General features: G+C 38.4%; 1 protein-coding gene across 1 annotated transcript in view; it reads right to left on the bottom strand.

Moving 5' to 3' along the window:
• The window catches only part of col2a1b (collagen, type II, alpha 1b), a 49,711-nt gene that overhangs the window by 26,635 nt on the left and 2,600 nt on the right, over nt 1-20,476 (bottom strand). The window contains exons 2-20 of the mRNA XM_069146635.1: nt 19,099-19,308; nt 17,487-17,503; nt 16,957-16,989; nt 15,899-15,931; nt 15,565-15,618; nt 13,872-13,973; nt 13,011-13,088; nt 10,849-10,893; nt 9,780-9,833; nt 7,957-8,010; nt 6,823-6,876; nt 5,730-5,783; nt 5,574-5,627; nt 5,202-5,246; nt 5,029-5,082; nt 4,676-4,720; nt 4,381-4,434; nt 514-612; nt 108-152 (exon numbers count right to left, since the gene is read on the bottom strand). Coding sequence (XP_069002736.1) covers nt 108-152; nt 514-612; nt 4,381-4,434; nt 4,676-4,720; nt 5,029-5,082; nt 5,202-5,246; nt 5,574-5,627; nt 5,730-5,783; nt 6,823-6,876; nt 7,957-8,010; nt 9,780-9,833; nt 10,849-10,893; nt 13,011-13,088; nt 13,872-13,973; nt 15,565-15,618; nt 15,899-15,931; nt 16,957-16,989; nt 17,487-17,503; nt 19,099-19,308 — 1,184 coding nt within the window. The remainder of the gene's footprint in view (nt 1-107; nt 153-513; nt 613-4,380; nt 4,435-4,675; nt 4,721-5,028; nt 5,083-5,201; nt 5,247-5,573; nt 5,628-5,729; nt 5,784-6,822; nt 6,877-7,956; nt 8,011-9,779; nt 9,834-10,848; nt 10,894-13,010; nt 13,089-13,871; nt 13,974-15,564; nt 15,619-15,898; nt 15,932-16,956; nt 16,990-17,486; nt 17,504-19,098; nt 19,309-20,476) is intronic.

Below are 20,476 nucleotides of genomic sequence, written 5' to 3'. Positions count from 1 at the left end.
CTATAACGAGCACTAAAGTATCCCAAACATAAACTGTGAATGAACATCATCTGCACACACTTTGGGGACGCTCAGATATACAGACAAATAACAGCTTTTAAACTTACAGCTGATCCTTTAGCTCCAGGGATACCATCGGTACCAGGGTTGCCCTGTAAAGACAAACAAGTAAGTACCCTGAAAAAAGTGGTCCTGTTATTGTTCTGGGATTGATTAGTCTAACCAACGATGTTAATGTATAGAGTCAAAGACATTGTACAGCTTAGTTCTCATGGTTTATTAAACAAGCTATGTTGCTGACAAGCTACGTTTCTTAAACAAACAAACATAAGTGGAAAATATATTTAAAAAAAAAATATGAACAAAATATTATTGTCAGAGCCGCTCAATTGGACCTCCTTAAAATACTTGTATCATGAATGAAAACCAAATAGTTTATATGAAGAAATATTTTTCTAAAGCACCTCATACAAAGTTTATATTAATTTAGTGCATGTGTGTAGCATCACTTACAGAAGCACCAGAAGGTCCGGATGATCCAGGAGTGCCAGACTCTCCACGAGGTCCCTGAGCACCCTCGGGTCCACGAGCACCTGTGGGCCCAGCCTCTCCCTGATAAGCAACACAGGAGACACATGGCCGATTAAATTAATATGTAAGCAGCGTTTAAGTACTTACTCATTTTCAATCAAAATTATTTCCAGAATTATTTGTTAACATCAAATTTGTTAACAAGCTCAAAGTCCATAAAAACAGATAAAAAAAAAAACCCCAAAAAACTCTTGTAATGGTATTTGATGAATCTAAAAACAGAAAACATTAAAGGGGAGCACTTAGAATAAATGTAAGAATATATATGCGAGAGAGTGTGAATGGCATGATATCTTTAGCTTTATTTTATAACATAGCCTATTTGTTTTCCTTGTTCCTATAAAGACCCTAAATGAGTTAAATATGAATATAAATTCACATCTCCATATTGTAAATAGCCTAAGTGAACTACAACAACAATGGCAGCCCAGGAATAAATACCTTTTAAAGTTAATATTTTATGTTGTACACATTTATGGATAGTAAGCCAGGAAGTGAGATATTTATAAACTTTATCAGGCTAGGTAACAAATATATTTTCAGAAATTACAAATCGATCAAACAAATGTGACAATGTGGAAAGAGTTTAGGCAAACCTTGTGTGTAGCTCCGCTGCACTAATTTGACAATTACACGAAAAACACAAATCTAACGCACCCTCTGAACTCTGGCGGGCTATTTAAACTAACAGTTCACTTCCGGTTTGTTTGTTTTTGCCAACTCCGGTACCGCGCCACCTGTTTATTTCATTCGCAAACTATCCCAGTTCTAGCTCCAGTTTTATCGCGTCGTGTATTAGCAGAATATGCCAGTAGCCTTTTATATACAGTCTATGGGCGGTGTTACCTGGAAGAAGGTTACCTGAGATCGCAACTCCACGTCACCAGTAAGTATTTCCCTTTATTTGTTAACATGCGTGTTCTGAGCCACTGCAATGTTGTGTTTATGTGTTTGGCCAAGTAGCTGTTGTTGCTGGTTATGAGTTCTGCTTTGTATTAACATTAGTGTGGATTCGTTTCTTGTGGTTGATTTTCTTTTGATCGTTGTTTGTATGTGTATCATGATGCTGATGGCTTACACAGTGTTGAAATATGAGCACTGACACACCTAATACTCACGGGATGTACTTCCCAGTGGGGTGCTGCTGCTGGTGTTGTTGTTTTCAAGCGCTATGTAACATGACTGTCTCAATGTAAACTGTATGTGGGCCATTTCCCCTGTAATAGTGGATGCGTGGGAAACTCATAGTTTAGCCATATTTAGATATTTCCTGTGGTGTAAAATAACTGGGTACAATTACTCAAGTGCTGCACTTGAGTACAGCTTTGAGGTATTTGTACTTTTACTTGAGTATTTAATTTTGTTGCTTCTTTATACTTGCTACTCCACTCCATTTCAGAGCAATTTACTCTATTCTCCTCTACATTTATATGGCAGCCTTAAATGCTAGTTCCTATGAAGATGACGATTTGACACAATGGATAATACAACGAACTTTTAAAATAGAACACATTGTTCAAGATTAAACCAGTGGTTTCCAACCTCTTTGGCTTCGGACGTCTTGCAAAAAGTAGTGTGTAGTTGGAGTTGCATTTCAATAAATGTTCAACTGATCCAATATCTCACCAAAGCGCACACAAGATTTATGGATCATAAATCAGATTTTTCTCCTTTTCTCTCCCAGTAATCATCTCACGACACGTCCGATTTATCTGTTGTCTCTGTATATAAAACTGGCTATAAAGTTTAAACTACCTCCAAAATACTGATTACACACTGATGCATCAGTATTGATAATCTAATGATGTCATATATAATATTCCATCAGTCAAAATGGCCAAACAATAACTTTTACTTTAATACTTTAACTACAGTTTTCTTCCAATACCTATCTGCTTTTACTAAAGTAGGATTTACTTTTACTTGTAATTGATTATTTTTACATTGATGTATTGGTGCTTTTACCTAAATAAAGCATCTGAATAGTTCTTCCCCCACTTGCATTTTATATTGAGCTAAATAATAGTGAATTGTTTCATCTCCAAGTAGATTATCTGTGGAAGTCTGCCTCATACTCTTCATACCGTAATTATATCTTGACTGCTTTTTGTTTTACACATTAACCTGCTGCTGCATTTATTGCCACCTGCTGCTGATCAGTGCTACATAACATTGAGTCATAAATTATCCTTTAATGTGTCAGTAAAAAAAATCATCTGCTGCATATCTGACTTTGCTGAGCCTGTAAATACAAATTAAGGTCAAAGTGTAGAAATTAGAGTTTAATGCTTAAAAATAATAGTTTTCTATCTTTTTAATACTGCTCTAAGATGTGTTATCCAAAGCCATGTGCATACTATTTTGCAGACCTTCTGATTTAGTACTAAAAATTCGTAGTCCTTTATTAAGAGGAGAATATTCTCCACCTTCTATGGGCACCGGCCAGAGATTTTAACATACCTGAGGTATGCTGCCTGATGGTGCTGAATGGAATTCCTTTGCTACTGCTGCAGGTCTGTTGACTTTGAAGTCCCAATAGTGGGATGTCGTAGAGTTTGTGAGTGTTTGCAAAAAATGGTGACGTAGTACTGTAGTACTGTAGTACTGTAGATGGAATTTATTTTCTTGGTAAGCCTATTGTCAACGCCAATATTTTACTGGCAATCACTGTGAAAACTTGGACAAAAAGGAGGAACATCTGCCAGTTGTTGTTTTTTTTTGCTTGGCTAATGCTAAATTATACAGTTTAACAGCAGCTGGAGCTGAGTGAAAAACTGTCCCAGGTAGATTTGTTCAGCTCAGCATCACAGTTTATTCAATTGAGGTTCAAATAACTGTTGTTTATTTCTTGCCGGCTTTTTTTTTTTATTGTGTTGGATCCTTTTAACTATGCAAAAATGTTCTCGAAAGGCTCAAACGGGGAAAAAAACTGAACTGGGGCCTGCCATTCATGAATACTCAGGGAGTTAACAAACAGGTCTCATCCAAACAAACAGTGAATAGTATTCTTGAAGGTACAGCAGAGTAACGTAATATGATATTTTTAACATTTCCTACCATGGGGCATTCTCTGGTATATCATAATAAAAACACACATCCACACAGAGGCCTTCAGATTCTCCTGCAGACAAACATAAAACTATACTGCGTGTTTCTCAGTGTAACTTGATAAAACACATAAACACACACATTTTCACATCTCGAGTCTAGCTTGTCTTGACTACTTCAAGAGAAACTCCTGGATTTTGTAAAGCGATACTCCGTTTGTAATTCCTAAAATAATTCCCAAATTATCAAGGGGCCTGGAAGAAGAAAGCAAACCACGAGCACAGGACCTTGAAGAGCGGAGCTGAGCTGCCTGCCGTGCAAGGAGGCGTAAATCAGACGCAAAGCAGAAAGAAAAAAATAGACGGTAAGGGGGAGAATATCACTTTAAAATCGCCCTCGTCCCTGATTTTCCACACAGATGGAAGCTTAAAGCACTTTTCAATGCAGAGCAGCCTTCTCCAATTTCACAAAAGCATCTTGTCCCCACAAATTCCTCCCTGAGCTGGGTGCAGCCATTTTCTGAGATATGAACTTCTTGATTTGATTCAAGAAACTCTTATTCCAACTTAAACAGAACTAATGACTTTATTTTTGTGAATTTCTTAAAGAAGTGATTGGAAGTTCATTTATTCTGGCTAGTTTTCAAATAGAAAGAAAGAAAGAAAGAAAGGAGCAAACAATATGACACAGGTGAAGGTGAGGATGAAGTGGAGGCACACTGTAGGTAAACTCGTGACTTACCTTTGAACCAGGAGAGCCGGGAAAGCCCGGAGCTCCAGAAGGACCAACAGGGCCCTACAGAGAAGAAGGTACAGTCTATCAGCTCAACTATTAATCACTGCCACATCCAGGTGTGTAGGTTCAGACACTTCTATCATCCTGCAAAGGTGTTTGTGTGTGTGTGGAAGATGTGAGTGTTAAAAAAACAAAACATGAATGATTTAATTTACAGTATTTCTCACTAGATCTGAATGCAAAGGATAAAAGTGAAAATAAAATGAAAGGGAATTAAATGAGATTTTAAAAGGATACTTACTGGAGGACCAGCAGGGCCAGGCAAGCCATCATTTCCACGTGCTCCCTGAATGGAGAGAACAGTGTAATATGAGCGCATGGCAGAAAAACAGCTGGACAAATGTTTTCTCACAATTAGTCTTAGGATTTTACCCATCAGCAACTTGGTGCTGAGGTACAATAAATAATACTCGATATTAACCCAATTATTGGCATAATTGCCCTTTGTGTGGCGCATTGAAGGGACCACCTTCTCCTACCTAACTCTAAAGTAGATACTGAAATAGAAAGCGGAAGCATCAAAACCATCTGTTATGAATCAAAGGTTTAAGTTTGTGTCCAATAAGAGTATTTAGAGAGAAAGATGGCACCTACAGCAGCTCCACTGGGTCCAGGACGTCCTCTCTCACCAGGCAAACCACGTGGTCCCTAGGCAGGGAAGGCAGATGACAAGAGGCTTTTAACATTGATTTATGATTATCATTGAAAGTGGATAGTACATGTTTTTTTTTCTTTTTTAATGTAGTGTGATGTCCACAGATACACACCATAGGTCCAGGAGCGCCATTCTCTCCAGGAGCACCAGCCTCACCCTAAAAACAGGGAAGATTTAGCTGTGAAAATGGCAAGGCAGTAATAAAGATAGACAGTTTATAGGTCATTTTGTATCCCCATTCGTTATTGATATGGCAACCACTACTCCTTCTGGTGTGTCTATACGCCATAGTAGATGGAAGAAGCATCATCTCGAGGCACATTACAAATTATACGTCAATGACAAATCATCTTTTACCACTTCTACCGCACCTTTTATTGCATTTTGCTATACCGAGTCTCATTGTACTAAAGTTACAGTCAGTACAGAAAGGCATGCAAACACAAACTGTGGAGTGGTGCTTTAACGAGTCATAAAAACGTACCTTAGAACCAACAGCTCCAGTCTCTCCCTTTGCACCATCAAGTCCTGAATAACCCTGAAAGACAGAGAGGGCAGAAAGGGGCACATTTAGCCATCAAAGAACATGAACACTCACTTAATTGTGTTTGAATTTGTTAAAGAAGATGAACAAACTCACTCTGTGTCCCTTGATGCCAGGCAGACCAGGCGTTCCGGGGAATCCACGAGCTCCCTGAGATTCAGGACGAGAAATGGATGGAGATTAATGTAAAGACGAGGAAAAGATGAAGCTAAGAATACAAAATAATGTTGAAATTAAGATGCAGATTTCATGAGGACAGATTTTCGCCACACAAATGTTCCTCTTTAACAAGTAAAGGATAAAAGGAATACAATTCTTCTTCTATTACAAATGTTCTTTTGAGTCCAGTTTTGGCTGCCACTGGCCACATGGGAAATTCAGATCACAAACTGTTCTGATTCTTGTCTGTAGATGATGAATGACTCAGTCTAAATTTGGGGACATAATTAAAAAGTAATTTCCAGAGCTGACCAAAGTTTTCAAGATCTAGAAAAAGGAGCTCAATCTATACAGTGACCTATCATTCCTGTCGGTTTTAAAAGACGAGTGGAGTAGTTGTTTTATCGTACATCTATATAAAGTGAACAAAACAGAAAACCCCACACATCGTTTTATTCACTGCTGATATCTTCGTACATCACCAAACTTGTTTCAGTCATTGAAACATTGTGCAGGAGTTTTTCCTAATTTTTGTCCAAGCTGTGCTGTCTTCTGGTGCACATTTGTTGAGATTTTATAATTTTTCAGGACCTATACTGAAATGCATAAAATAGAGGGGCAATTTTGAGTTGAATTAAATATCATTTTGGAGTGACAGTGATAGGAAATTCTTCAATTCGTTCATTATGTCAGCCAAGGAAGTTAGGTTTTTGGTGAGATTTTGTTTGTTTGCAGGATTATTAAAAAAAAAAAAAAAAAAAATACTGGCACAGTTTTCATGAAACTTGGTGGAACGGTGTAGCATAGAACAAGGAAGAACCCATTACATTTTGGGCAGAAACTCATTTATTCAGACAGAATTGTCTCACATTTTGATAAAATACTACTAAACTGGTTGTTTGGCCACCAGAAGCAAAACATAACCTCACAGTATATAAAAAGAGCTTCTTTTTTTTTTTTTCCCACAAATTACTCAATAGTTATATAGTAAGAATGAGTTAGAAGGCATTAGCAGTATGAAATAACTCACCTGAGGTCCAGTAGGTCCACGCTCGCCTGATTTTCCAGGTTTGCCAGCCTCACCCTAAAACGGGAATGGAGACAAAGATGAAAATATGTAAAACAAACAGGTGCAGGTGTTCCCATTCAAATGTGTAAAAACTTAGTATTTAATGTAGTTCAATGTCATTGCTCTTATAATGAGCACCCCTAGTGGACACATTTTGTCAGAACGTGTCTGCTGCCATCCTGTGGATAAAAGTGGGAATAACATTTTGATATCTATGATCCCTGTGTCACTAAAAAAGCAATACAAATGTCAATCTGCTTAATTACGGTAGATTAAAAAAAAAAAAAAAGAAAAAAAAAGTAATGTGTTTAAACATGTTCTGATGAAGAGCCCTCACTCATATTAAAAAAAAAAAAAGAAAAAAAAAAAAGTAATGTGTTTAAACATGTTCTGATGAAGAGCCCTCACTCATATTAAAAAAAAAAAAAAAAAAAAAAAAATTCATGTAAGCACCATTAAATTAAGTTGATATGACATGCTTTTAGGATCCTTTTAGCACATCATAAATTCTGCATTTAGTTGCAATAACAATACTATCATACAATATAATACCATACAATACCAGTACTTTGGCAGATGATTTCTGTGCCTGACACAATGCAAATACCAGCACCAATTTAAAACTGAAACAAGTACACACAGCAGAGTAGTTCTGCAAAACCAGCAAGGTGTTGAACATTTACAGAGCTAAGCGTTCAAAATGATAAATTTGATAATTCAAAGAGAAAAATCAAACCAAAGTGAAATTTGTACTTTATATTACAATTAAAATAAACAACAAGTAAATTCAAGATAACAATCAAGTAATTTAAACGCTTGGAGTGTTTGCATGCTGTTGAAATGTAGTGGCATAGAGGGACAGTATTTCTGTAGGTGTCATTTAAAGGTCACAAGAAAAGTTTAGTTCAGTCATTTTCAGATAAGTTCACATTAAATGTATTCTATTCTGATGACCTGTTACTGTTTCAGTCTTAAAAAGCCCAGATAATACGCTGTAGGAGGGCAAAGCCCTTGAGATAAGCGCATCATCGTCAGAGTTCCTGCTTGTTGAAATATGTATTAATAATTTTGACAAGCTGTAACAGTCACACTTACATCATCTCCAGGTTTTCCAGGAGATCCAGAGGGGCCACGGGGACCCATGGGGCCCTGTTAGTAACAGGGAAAACAAGCAAAGGTGAGACTCAGTTACCATTTGTAACCAACAGAGGGCAACGTTTGACAGTTTAAAGAATGTGTCGTGATTCATGGTGACAAGTTCTGCTTTCTCTCTCTTTACAATCAGCCAAAGAGAAGCCAAATAAATCACTGCTACACATGACTTTAATTATAATTTGAACTGTTTAAGTAACTGTTACACTTATTGGACACAACCTGTCATTAATAATGTTTACTGCTACATTAATCAAAAAACACTTTATTGAAGTGATATTATTATGCTAAAACCCACTGAATTTTGATCTCTAATTAATGTGAGCTCTTTGTATAAACGTTTGTAAACAATGTTCCAAAACAACTCTGATGAAATTGTAGTTCTTAATCACTGTATTTCAATGAGAAGAGGTCCCAGTAAATAGGATTTAGTAGATTAGTTTATTAGCTTTTTAAATAAGAAAACAATTGTCAATATTCTTATCCAACATCCCAAACTTCTATTGGTCATTTTCTTCCTTAGATTTCTCACTTTATATGTGTTGATATATATGTTTGTCATATAATTGTTAAATTTACATCTAAATGACCATTCTCTATCTTACAGAATTAATACTTGTGATCCTTATTATAATTGAAATATTTCCCTCTGTATGACCCATGATCTTGATTTAGCTAATTAAGGGGACCTCATTGATACTTTTCTACACTGATGGAAAACTACAGCACAAGCATCTTTGACTCATTGTGATTTCAAAAGCTAAAATGATCTCTGGAGCTCACCCTTGGCCAACACTGTGACCCCTCTACAGCTGTCAAGTTATTTTCTGGAGGGAGGCTTGATTTTAATTACACATAATGATGTACTGGCACATTTTTAAAAGAGAGATGTTCTGTCTGCTTATCTGAACTCCACATGAGCAGATTAACACAACAGTGGGGAAACCTTGCTTTGTCTACCTGCTGAGGGAACGGGGAGGACGGGAAAGGGCGGGTAGTCTGATTTTGGGAAGCTTTGGGAGGGGTGAGGGCTCGGGTAGCAAAGGGGAGAGAAAACTAAGAAAAATGATTGTAAGAATAGACAACTAATGGGAAGGAATAAAAAAAAAAAATTCTACAAGAAGACTTATTCGAGAGTAAGGAATTGAAGGCTCAGTAAAGGGACAACAAACACTGGAAGCTGTCAAGGAGGACATGGGGGAAACCTTGTGTGAAAATCACAGATTTACTTCTCACAAATTACAGCATAGTGCAACAACAGAAGGCCAAGTCAACACCCTTTCCCCCATGAAACGTCAGGTTTAGATCTCGGATTTTAAGTTTGGTACGTGGCTCCTAAGGACTGACTGAAAAGGGTTGTAAATGTTGCGATTGAAACAACTGCTGGTCACAGGAGAAGTATATAGAAGTTGATAGTTGGCAATGAGATCATAACAAAGGATAGCTATTGTTTTGGCTAATTTTTTATAACAAGCCAGCCTTACACGTGTTGCTGAGTTCAAACATTATCTGGCTCTCCTTTTTACTTTTTAGTGTCTTTTTCAGTAAGTTCAAAGCTAATAGTCTTTTTGTGGCAAAGACAATCTTTTAAAAAGTCAAATAGCCATAAGAGAATAATGATCTGAGGCATAAATAAAGAACAGTGGTTTATATGAGGCTAGTGGAGGTGAAACAACCATAAGGAGGGTACAGGAGAGACTATAAAGCAAGTGCTAAACCATGTAGTGTTGGAGAGGGCCTTTGGGATAGCACAATGGGATACTTACAGATTGTCCGGGCTCTCCAGCCTCTCCTGGGTTGCCTTGGAAACCTTGTGGACCCTGATGTGCAGAAGAAAGAGAGAGTTTGATGAGAGTGTAACCTTTTTTATACAGTGGCAAAAAGGAGACTCACTTAAAAGAATGACTGTTGATTGTATCACAGCTAAGACAATTAGTTGATCATTTTAGTTTGTTGATTCATAGAAAATTAATCCTCAAGTATTATGATAATCAAATAATGTATTTAAGTAACTTTTTTTTACAAATGATAATTTGTCTTCAGCTTCTAAAACATGCTTCGGATTCTGTTGTAAACTGAATGTATTTGGATTTTGTCCTGTTAGTTGGACAAAGCATGGAATCTGAGTATGTAAACTGGGGCTGTGGGATAATAGAATCAGCTTTTTTGTGCTATTTTCCTATCTTTTATCTCCCAAACAATTAATCAAAACACAAAAAAAATGATTAATTAATGATGAAAATAACTGTTTCTGCCCTGAGTTATATAATGTATAATAAATGTGTCATTTTGCTGCATGGAGTTAATTGCAATCTAGAGTACATAGCCTAAGAAGACAGGAAATAAATGAATGTACATGCAATTATTACAAGCATCGCACTGTCTGTTTGTATAGATTAAAACCACACAACTTCCTTTTTTGTTAGATGTGCACAGTAGGCTGTGTGAAAGGTAAATTGTCAGGTGATCTACAGTATGCCTGGGTTGTGACACAGGGAAAAGCCCTGGAGCACTGCAGCTGGGAGACACAAGTATTCTTTGCATGCCACCTTCCTCCGGAAAACAGCAGACACGTGCAATTAAACGACAACTGAGTATAAATATTTATCTCTTAACAACCTGAGGTGTGCACTCCCTGATGGAGTTTGCAGTCAGTGGTCATTTCGAGGTCGATATTATTATTTAATACATTGGAGAAAGTAGACAATGTGGCATATGTACACAGCATCAAACACATTACAATTATAAGATTTAGTCATCCTGTCTGTGAACGAACACAGGGTCTCGTCTACAGGTGGCCTTGATGGTTGCTTTGGGAGTGCAGGAGGTACTCACAGGTGATCCAGTGGGGCCAGGTGGTCCTCTGGGTCCCATAGGGCCCTGAGGTGCAGAAAAGAGACCAAACTCTTAACATCAGGATAATGACTAATAATCCCATCCTTCAACAATACACACTTTTCAAACTATGAAAACACATAAACCACATAAGAAACACAATTATATTTTACTTTGAGATTCTGTTTAAGTATTATTGAAGGGAAAACCAACACTTTTATCCACTTGTACTCAGTCAGAAGCTATAAAAACATATCACCTGCTTTGCCCCAAAGCTACATAATACTCAGCGCTCTACTTGTCAAAACCATAAATCGTTTGAAATTCCTCAGTGGCATTCAGGCCTTCTCTTCATCTTTATCCCTCTTTTCACTTCTTTTCAACCCCCTTTCTACTTCTTTCAGCTATTTTTCCCCACCTGCTGTGTGTCTCTATAGTTCATGAAAGGTCATCAGCTGTAGTGCTGTACTTTTTTAAAAAAGGGGTAGTTGAATGCTACATGACTTCCTGCACTTTGCCTTGCTGTGAAAAACTAAATAGTCCTGAACTATTGGTGTTAGAGAAATTCTTTATCCTGGAGAGATGTGAAATTTATTCTGCTAAATTCTCTGACTGAATCTTAATCTGCTCTGCAAGAGCTTCTGGCTGGAGTCTCAAGTCTCAAAGTAATTTCTGCTTCAACTTCATGCATCAGTGGTCAACAGGAGAAAATCTAATTCCTTAGGGCGTTTTCTTTCTGGCACCATACACACTTAAGGAAAATCAGCTGTAAAAAGAAGATTGGACTGCAGTTACTTGGTGTCAATAAAGTTTCCATGATTGCGAGTTCTTCTTTTTCTTCTTTAAAAAAAAAAAAAAAAATCACACTGATTAAAATTACTTGTGACGGCTGTGCTCCAGGATGAAAACATATTCCTTTCATAGACTACTGTCTTGTTTTTATGAACCCTCGTTCAAAAATCTGGGATTGCAGCCAAAGAAAATGTCGCAGCACGCCACAGTGGTCCTCAGATTTGAATGAAAGTCACCTTTCAGATGGTGTGGGAAGCCCTCACCGCAGTGGGTAGAAACATATCAATGGGGCTCTATATCTTCAGAAGACTGTGTGTTTGACGGACATGCATATGTGTGTGTGCATATACATTTCAGTAAGGCCGTTGTTTGAGTGTTCGGTATGTCGGTGTAGGATATGAGTTGGGGGTACTGAGTGAGTGTATGAGGGGTTACAAGCTTGACTTGTGATTTAACATCAGTCCAGTTTGTTCTTTCACTGCTCTCCCCTCCCAGCAGGCTGGAAAACGCCAAAGTAAACGTGGGCTGGCTTCAAAAGAGCCCAGTATTATGGTGAGCTGTCAGACAGACATGTGGTAGGACAGTCAGTAGGAGTGAAGCCACACAGACCGATGCTAACGGTGGGGATCTAATCGACTCCAGTCGCCTCCTCCCCCTCTCCTGGTGTCTCAAACCTCTGCTGGGCTGAGACACTGCCAACGCTCTCTAAACCGAAATAGCTCCCAGTGTGCTCCTCACTCCATCGCAGGCAGGCTGCCATGCCAGCTTTTGCACGAGCTTGAAATATAATGAAGATCGATGGCTGTTTCCTCAGTTTATAGAATTACCCCTCTGTACTCCATGTGAGATGCTTATTTTCCTTTAGGACCCAGAACTTTGCAGCGTCTTTCTTCCAGCACTGGGGAAAGCGCTCACTTTTATCTCTTGAATTTATCCCAAAACCAAAACAGAGAAAAGTACAGAGCTGCTACGTGTATTGCTGGGACTTGTCTTCAATCAGCAGTCTTCGTTGTTTCCTTCTTGATGAGTTTAAATCCTACTTCGGTTTCTATTCTCCTGATGAAAAACGATGATGTGTCCATCTTGTATTTTTCATATTTGATAACCATGTGATGCTTCTTGAGCTCATGTAAGAAAATTGTTTATGTCCCTCCGGAATGGTTCAAGTTCAGGATCAGCTACAAAAAAAGCCACTGATAGAGAGCATCTGATGCAGATCTTTAACCCAGCGTCTCTGAGCACTTTGCCTTGTTTTCTGCCTTCGCCAAAACTGTAGCATCTTTGCAGATTAAATTCAGCCAACTGTTTAAAAAAAAAAAAAAAAAAAAAAAAGAGGAAAGAAAAAGGGGGTGGCATCATCACTTGCTCACCATTGGTCCTTGCATCACACCCATCTGTGCACCGCCAGACTTCTCGTCGAAACCACCAGCCATCTGAGCAGCAAAGTTCTAGAGAAGGCAAGAGACAGAACATGAATAGGAGTTTTATGATAAATGAAGATTATTTGTGACATCTCAGTGAAACTAAGGTTTTTGGGTCATGCTGACCTATTGAAGAAAATCTTAAATTGACTCCATTTGGTTAGGATACACAAAAAAAAAGAATGACAGGCCAGTTAAAAATAAAAAGATAGAAATACTTCAAATTGCATCACCATTAAAACTGAGCTTTGGCTGTTGCAAACTTTTAATTGTTTTTTGGAAGGCAAATGCGCTGTCATTGAATTACAGATTTTGGAGGATGCTGTGTCATTTTGGCACGAGAGAGAGGTTCGGCTTTTAATAGATTGTCAGCAGCAGAGCCTATTATGTGAATCCTGATGCAGACAGAGGAGTGACAGAGGGCATGTGAACCGTTTTCACAAAGAATCTCCTTGCTGCCCCCCCCAAAAGCTCCTTCTCCTCCCTCCCCAAGTCTATCGTACTACCTCCTGCCCTTCCATCTCACCTCCCTCCCCCTTGGTCCACCTCCTCCTTTCTTTTCTCCTACAAAGAATGAGAGGCATTCGATCCATCCTTTCTCTCTGTATCAACTCACTGTTGTCTTTCTGCCTCCCCCCATTGCCAACGATTTCTCACATCTTTTGTGCTTTTGGATTCTTTCTTTGCTCCATTTATACCCCTCTCTCAGTGCAGCCATTCTTGGCTTTGGATCAGTGCTCAACCCGTTAGCTTCTACGCCTGCAATGAATGTTAGCCCACTACCACCCCTACTTGTCATGGGACACTTACTCCACCAAGGCCAGGGGGTCCATTAGGTCCTGGAGGTCCAGGGGGACCAGGGTTTCCGGGGGTGCCAGGCTCACCATCTCTGCCGCGGGGACCAGCACCTCCCTGTAGAGTAGACAGATTAAAGTAAAATCTATTAAAAAAAAATATCAAGAATATCAAGGAGCACTTTTTTAATGGTTTCTAGTAAACAATGATTCCTTTTTGTAAGATGAATAAATCTTAAGTCTTAAGAGTAAAGCCAAAATTGTGCTGCAATTATTTTCATTACTGATTAATCTGCTGATTATTAATATTTTAGTTCACAAAATGCCATTGTTCTACATAAATACTTACGACAGAGAAAAATATCAATTTACAAGTAATTGGCATTCCTGAGTAATATATCTTCTATTTCATTGTGGTTTTATTGTTATATTGGCTATAAACACAACAATTCACATATTACAGACTTACCAAGTATATGTAAATGCAGGAAAGTATAGAATAATATTTGTTACAAAATCAGTGTTCTTTAATTTCAGGCCTGTGTGGCAATAATTGAGGTCAGGAGTACTTTGGATAAATCATTACACACTCAGTGGCAAATGATGCATCATTTTTATTTATTTGACCTTTATTTAACCAGGTAATATCAATTGAGAACCAATTCTCATTTACAATGATGACCTGTCAGCACAGTCCACAGACCTGAGGTGCATGTTTTTGGATGATGGGAGGAAGCCGGAGAACCCGGAGAGAACCCACGCAAGCACAGGGAGAACATGCAAACTCCTCACAGAAAGGCCCAGGACCGGATTCGAACCCAGAACCTTTTTGCTGTGAGGCGACAGTGCTAACCACTGCACCACCGTGCCGCCCAAACATACAGTTGACAGAAGCTTGAAGTTCAGTTGAACTGTCTCCAAACTGCACTGACAGTCTACATGACAGAAATTAAGTACACGTGACCTGCTGGTATCAAACAGCAATCCATCAGGACAAAGATATTTGGTTTTAAATGGAGCAAAACCGGACATTTTAAGGTTAAAAACAGTAAAACGAAGCTTTAATACTTACGGTGTTGCCAAATATAAGATTCAAAACAAAATGCCCTTTTTAAGAGTTTGTATGCTGATGATTTATCAGGCCAAAATCTGTCTACCTTGCATACCTCTGTGCATGTAGTGACAAATTACCCTGCAAGGGGATCCCAAGCAAAGAATGTGTTGAACACCCAAAAGGCTGCTTGCACCTCTGCTAGCCAAAACTCTATTTAACTTGTGTTTAAATCTGCATAAACAAGGCGACTACATTAAATAAACTCCTCGCTTGCAGCCATTATCACATCTAAGTGCTGTTACATTAATGAGATGATCAAAGCCTGGCAAATGTGGCGATGCCGAGTTCCCACACTGACTGACTGAAAGACCTTTGAGAGAGGCTAAGGTTTACATTATGAGCCTCCGACAGTCTCGCATCTGTTAAACAACCCAGACCACACGGCCTAATGGAAATGACACATGACTAGGTAGACTGAGTAGCTCAATGAAAGGCTACCATTCTGCAAACCTGCAAACTATAACAGATCCCCTAACCCACCCTCTGAGACCTAAAGCTATCAGACTCAATAGGTAGGTGTACTTCTTAAAGGAGCAGTGTGGGTCTAGTTTCTTAAAGGTCAGGGTGAGAATTTTTTTCAAAAATCCAAACTAACCTTTTCTCCCTTGTCTCCTCTCGCTCCGCGGTGTCCTTGCTCTCCAGATGGGCCCTGGGTGAACAGGAGACAGTCAGTAACTTCAGGTGTTATATCAGTACATGTGAGCCAAAGAAACAGCTGTAGCTTTTTAACTCCGCTACCGTTATGTCGGATCACTTTCCGTTTCGTGTCACTGCACCTGGTAATCAAATTTAATATCTATCACTCTAAATGCACTCTCTTTCTAACGTGAAATGAAGACATAGTCTACACTCTACATTCAGCAAGCTGTAAAAGCCCTGTCGGAGGTGTAATTAAGGACAAATGTGTAAAAGCGGAGATTGCTGCATACCATTGGGCCAGCTGGTCCTCTTGGTCCAACAACCTGGGCAAGGAAAGGAAATAATACAAAGAAAAGATAAGATGTCAGTTAAACTCTTTAATCTCCAGGCCCACCACCAAACCGGACATTTACCAGATGTATTTGCACACGAGAGGTTTAGGGAATCATTATCTCTCCCATCAGAGCAGACTTGTTAATGGATAACCTCTTCAGGCAAAGCATTATAAGAAACATACAATAAACAATGCCCTCTTATTTCCTGCCATGAACTTGTATCCCCTTAGAGGGGTAAAGCATTTCCAGGTGCAGTGCTGCAGCAGCAACAGCAGGGTGTTTGCTCTCTCTGTAGCTCTCTGATGGCCTGTGAGGATCTTTATGGAGGATTGTATGGAGGCCTTATTGGCCTTTGCTGTCTTCCTGATGTGTGGGGTAACAGACCTTCCTCCTCTCTCACTTCTCCTTTCTTAAGCTGCTGGTTTTGAAGCTTTCAATTCTTCAGTTGGTTCATGATACTAATTTATAATTGTTAAATCTGTTCTTACACATCCACAGCCAGGATGATATGGTATGGTAACAACAGTGGTACAATGTAACTGATTACATTTACTTTTCATGCACCTACACTTTAATTCAACAACTTTAGTTAATAGTTTCACCTCCATATTGGGACTTTACAAACAGACCATATGTTTAAATACATCACAGACATATTTATTATACTGTACAACGGTATATAAAATACTACTACTTACACATCAGTAATAATAATCTAATAATCATCTTGTGTAGCACTCACAGGGGCTCTTTGTCTTTTAATTAAGTAACATTTTCAATGCAGGATGTTTACTTGTATACAGTATATTGTTATATTGCAGTATTGCTACTTTTTACTTAGGTAAAGGACTTGAATACTTCTTGCTCTACTTGCTACCAATAAGCGATGTCGGTGTTTCATTTGAGGTTAAAAGATCACTAGATTTTAAACTCTTAATCGAGTTAACAAATATGTTTTTCCATATGAAAATAATTATTAGTTGTATTTTTAGTACTGTGTGGTGCCAACTTACATCTGTAATGTCTCCGGGTTCGCCCTTCTGACCCTGATAAAGAAAAGGTAAAGCATAAAAACAGCAATAAAGATGAGTACGATGATTTTCAAAAAAATCTTTAATTCCTTTTTTGTCCTTAACCATATTTTGGAAAGGTGCCCCTAAGAGACTATTTGGTGAACACTTTTGATGGGAAATTTGCAGTTTTATCAGGAAACTAGTTATAGCAAAATGATAAAAGTAAGTGTTCCTTGCAGTATCATGGGAAACACAAGTGTTGCACCCAGTGTGAACAGGAAACAACCACTATCCATCTTTCAAAACTTTCACATCAAAGTCTCATCTAAATCCATAAACTACAGGGCGCCCCTGCAGCCCTGATACGAGTCTGGGACAGATGCAGTTATAATTGCCACGGAGCTTGATTTCACAGACACACACCCAACATTGATGATCATAGACAGACAAATACAGACGCGTGCGCGCACACACACACACACGCACACGCACACACACAGAGCGTTTAAATATCCTCCACAGCGTCTCACCTTAGCTCCAGGTGCTCCTGTTATGAGTTCGAGGAGGGAGAAAACAGATCACAGTTAGTGAGCATATTAAACAGAAACAATCCACGTGGGTTATACAATTTTTCCCAGAAGTCAGGAAAGTCTATTTGTGCTTGGAGCCAATTGCACTCTCCTAAATTAAACTATCCTGAAGACCACCACCAAATCATATTTTTTGATACACAAAGAGCCCATAAGGATTGAAAAAGTGTCAGTTGACTCGCCATCTCACAGTAAGAGCTCAAAGCAAAAGCAAAGCAGCTGCAAGTAAAAGAGAATGAGGGCATATGGAATTGGAGTAGCCTATGCAAAGTACATCTTTAAACTGTAACATTAAATCTTATGTGCTATAGGGCAGGGCTATATATATATATATATTTAAAAGTGTTTCAAGTTCATTGCTATCCTTTTGCAACACAGAGAAGTTTGTTAAACTATGGTGATGACTAAAGTAATATTAAAATAGCAATATGGATACATAAGACTAGGCATTTTTAAGTAGGGCTCTGCAGTGTTTGAAATATTTGATACAACTGCAGATAAAACTTTGGTATAAACAGTACCAAAATAACAGATTTCTTGCAAAAAAACCCTAAACTTTACTTCACAAAATTAGCCAGTCTTCTTAAATGTTAAATGTTGACTAAATACAAGTAGCTGTTTAAAGCATTTGCCTCCAAAAAATAGTCAAAAATTGCCAACAGTCTGATTTAAATCAGGAACTTTCTGACCAAAAGTAAGTGAACAAGATTATGAATCGGACAGGTGTGTAATGCCATGTCAATACTTCGAAGTGTTGGATGTTCAGTTGTCTGGATACTAACTACTGAGGTTTGATAGCCAGCCCTGATTTTATGTGATTAATAACTTAAAAATATTCTGTATATGTACATACTTCTAATTAAGCTTTCCATTTAGCCTTGAAATGGAGAATACATACATTTTAAGGCATTTGAGTCCACAAGCATGCATTAAAAAACAGTGACACTTCTGATTTCACTCACGCTCCTCAACTGACTGTTTATATTTCCAAAGCTGACCAATAGTATTCGGATTTTGGGGTCTTTGTTAATCAGGAAGCTATGGCACTTAAATATGGTGAATAGCTCCTTGAAATAGTTTGAACTCTCAGTCGAGTGTCACGGTATTTTCTTGCCCTCAGATCTGCAGAAATCCACGGAGAGGATATAGAGTAGAAATGTGAGGCTGTGTCTGCTTGACTGAGGTATTTCCTTAATGACTCCCACATGTTTTCATGATACTCAGGGAAGGAGAGAGTATTCAAACAAGATGGGGCCAAGGTGAGCCAGCTATGGAAAAATTACGGTGAGGTAGCGTTTCACTGAAATCTTGTCAGATGTCACTGTTATGTTTTTTTATTATCATGTGTTTGCTTTGGGGGACAGAAAACTGTATTCAAATCAAAGGCTGACGCACACTATAAGCCTGATTAATACTTTAAAGTGGTAGAAGTTATAACAGCAGCTGGCCAACCTTTGATTAATACCAAATGTGTAATTTTCTCCCCAAAATAAACAACATGGTCCTGTGCAGTAATTTATTTATGAGAGGTGTGAGATAAATAAATTACAACCAATGGACGTAGACTGGTCAGCAGCGCAGATGGGGCAACACTCTCCAAATGGGATTTCAGGTTTGGGGCAGTCTTTTAGCTCCTCGCAGACAATTTCATCACACAGGATGGTTCCAGTGTCGCACACACAGATGCGACAAGGCTCTGGTTTCCATACGTCCTTGTCGCTATAACGCTGTCCATCTTGTATACAGCTAAAAGCATCCTCCTCTGTATGTGTAAAGGACACCCAGTAAAGGATACCCAGAGGTCCAGACAGGTAGGCAGGTGGAAGGAAAAAGAAGATTACACATCAGATGTCAATAGCAGTCATGGTAATGATAACTCATTAAAAAAACAAAAACAAAACAGTATTTACTGTGAGTCATAACATGTCTTTGAGATATGAACCAAACAATATTTTGTTCAGCTGGGAAACACGTATGCAGTGTGTAACCAGGTACTCCACAGTGGCAATACAAAAATACGTTGGAAAGCAAAAGCCTAAATACAAAATTAACTCCAAGATAAACATGTTCTTGCTTAACAGACATTTCATTTTATACTTCACTGATCTGCTCGTAATAATTGACTCTTCAGCAGGTAGATACTTGACAGCAAAGTTAGCCTAAGGTAAGTCTGGTCACCTGCCTCCTTAATGACTTAACTACTGAGAACTGATTTTATCTGTGTAGATTTCTCCTCATCAACAACATTTCTACAATTGAAAACATATTTTCAGATATCCCAGAGCTTGCGGGGCTAGGGAGCATCTCCAGTAGTGCTGCCACTAATGATTTTCATTTTCAATTATTCTGCTGATTTTGTTGCTCGAATGATAGTTTTGTTGTTTAATTTAACACTAAAAAAAACAAAAAAATATTCAGTTTACTAATATATGAAGACAAAGAGCATCGAATTTTCAAGTTTGAAAGGTTGCATGAGCTACTAAAGGTCATTTTTGCTTGAAAAATGGCCAAAAGCCTTTATTGATTATCAAAGTTGCTGATTAATTTTCCAGTTGTTTGACTGATGCATTTATTGACTTATTGTTGCAGCTGTAATCTACATAAACTTCAACTTCTCTGGTTAAAATACAGCTGTTCCACTTTTGTTGCTCATATAAATAACCAACAGTGGGTCAGATACTTGAGCTAACACATGCAATCTGTTACATAGCCACGGGGTGGCAGTGTAACATCACAAAGTTACAATGAACCTGAGTTGGACCTGCAGGAAACCTCTAATAACTTCACAGTAGATGGAGACCATGCGCTTGAATTCCTCGGCGAGTTAAATATAGGGCTCTACATTGTGGGAGACACCCTAATTTACTGCAAAGGAGACAGACTTTGCATTCAGTAAATGAAAATGTTTTTTTTTTCTCGGACCACAGCCT

The sequence above is a fragment of the Embiotoca jacksoni genome, unplaced genomic scaffold (assembly GCF_022577435.1).
Source record: "Embiotoca jacksoni isolate LCO1_2020_lvr unplaced genomic scaffold, fEmbJac1.0.p SCAF_1, whole genome shotgun sequence".
NCBI classification, from domain to species: domain Eukaryota; kingdom Metazoa; phylum Chordata; class Actinopteri; family Embiotocidae; genus Embiotoca; species Embiotoca jacksoni.
Note: the sequence above shows the minus strand (reverse complement) of the source record. Positions and strands in the feature narration are given on the sequence as shown.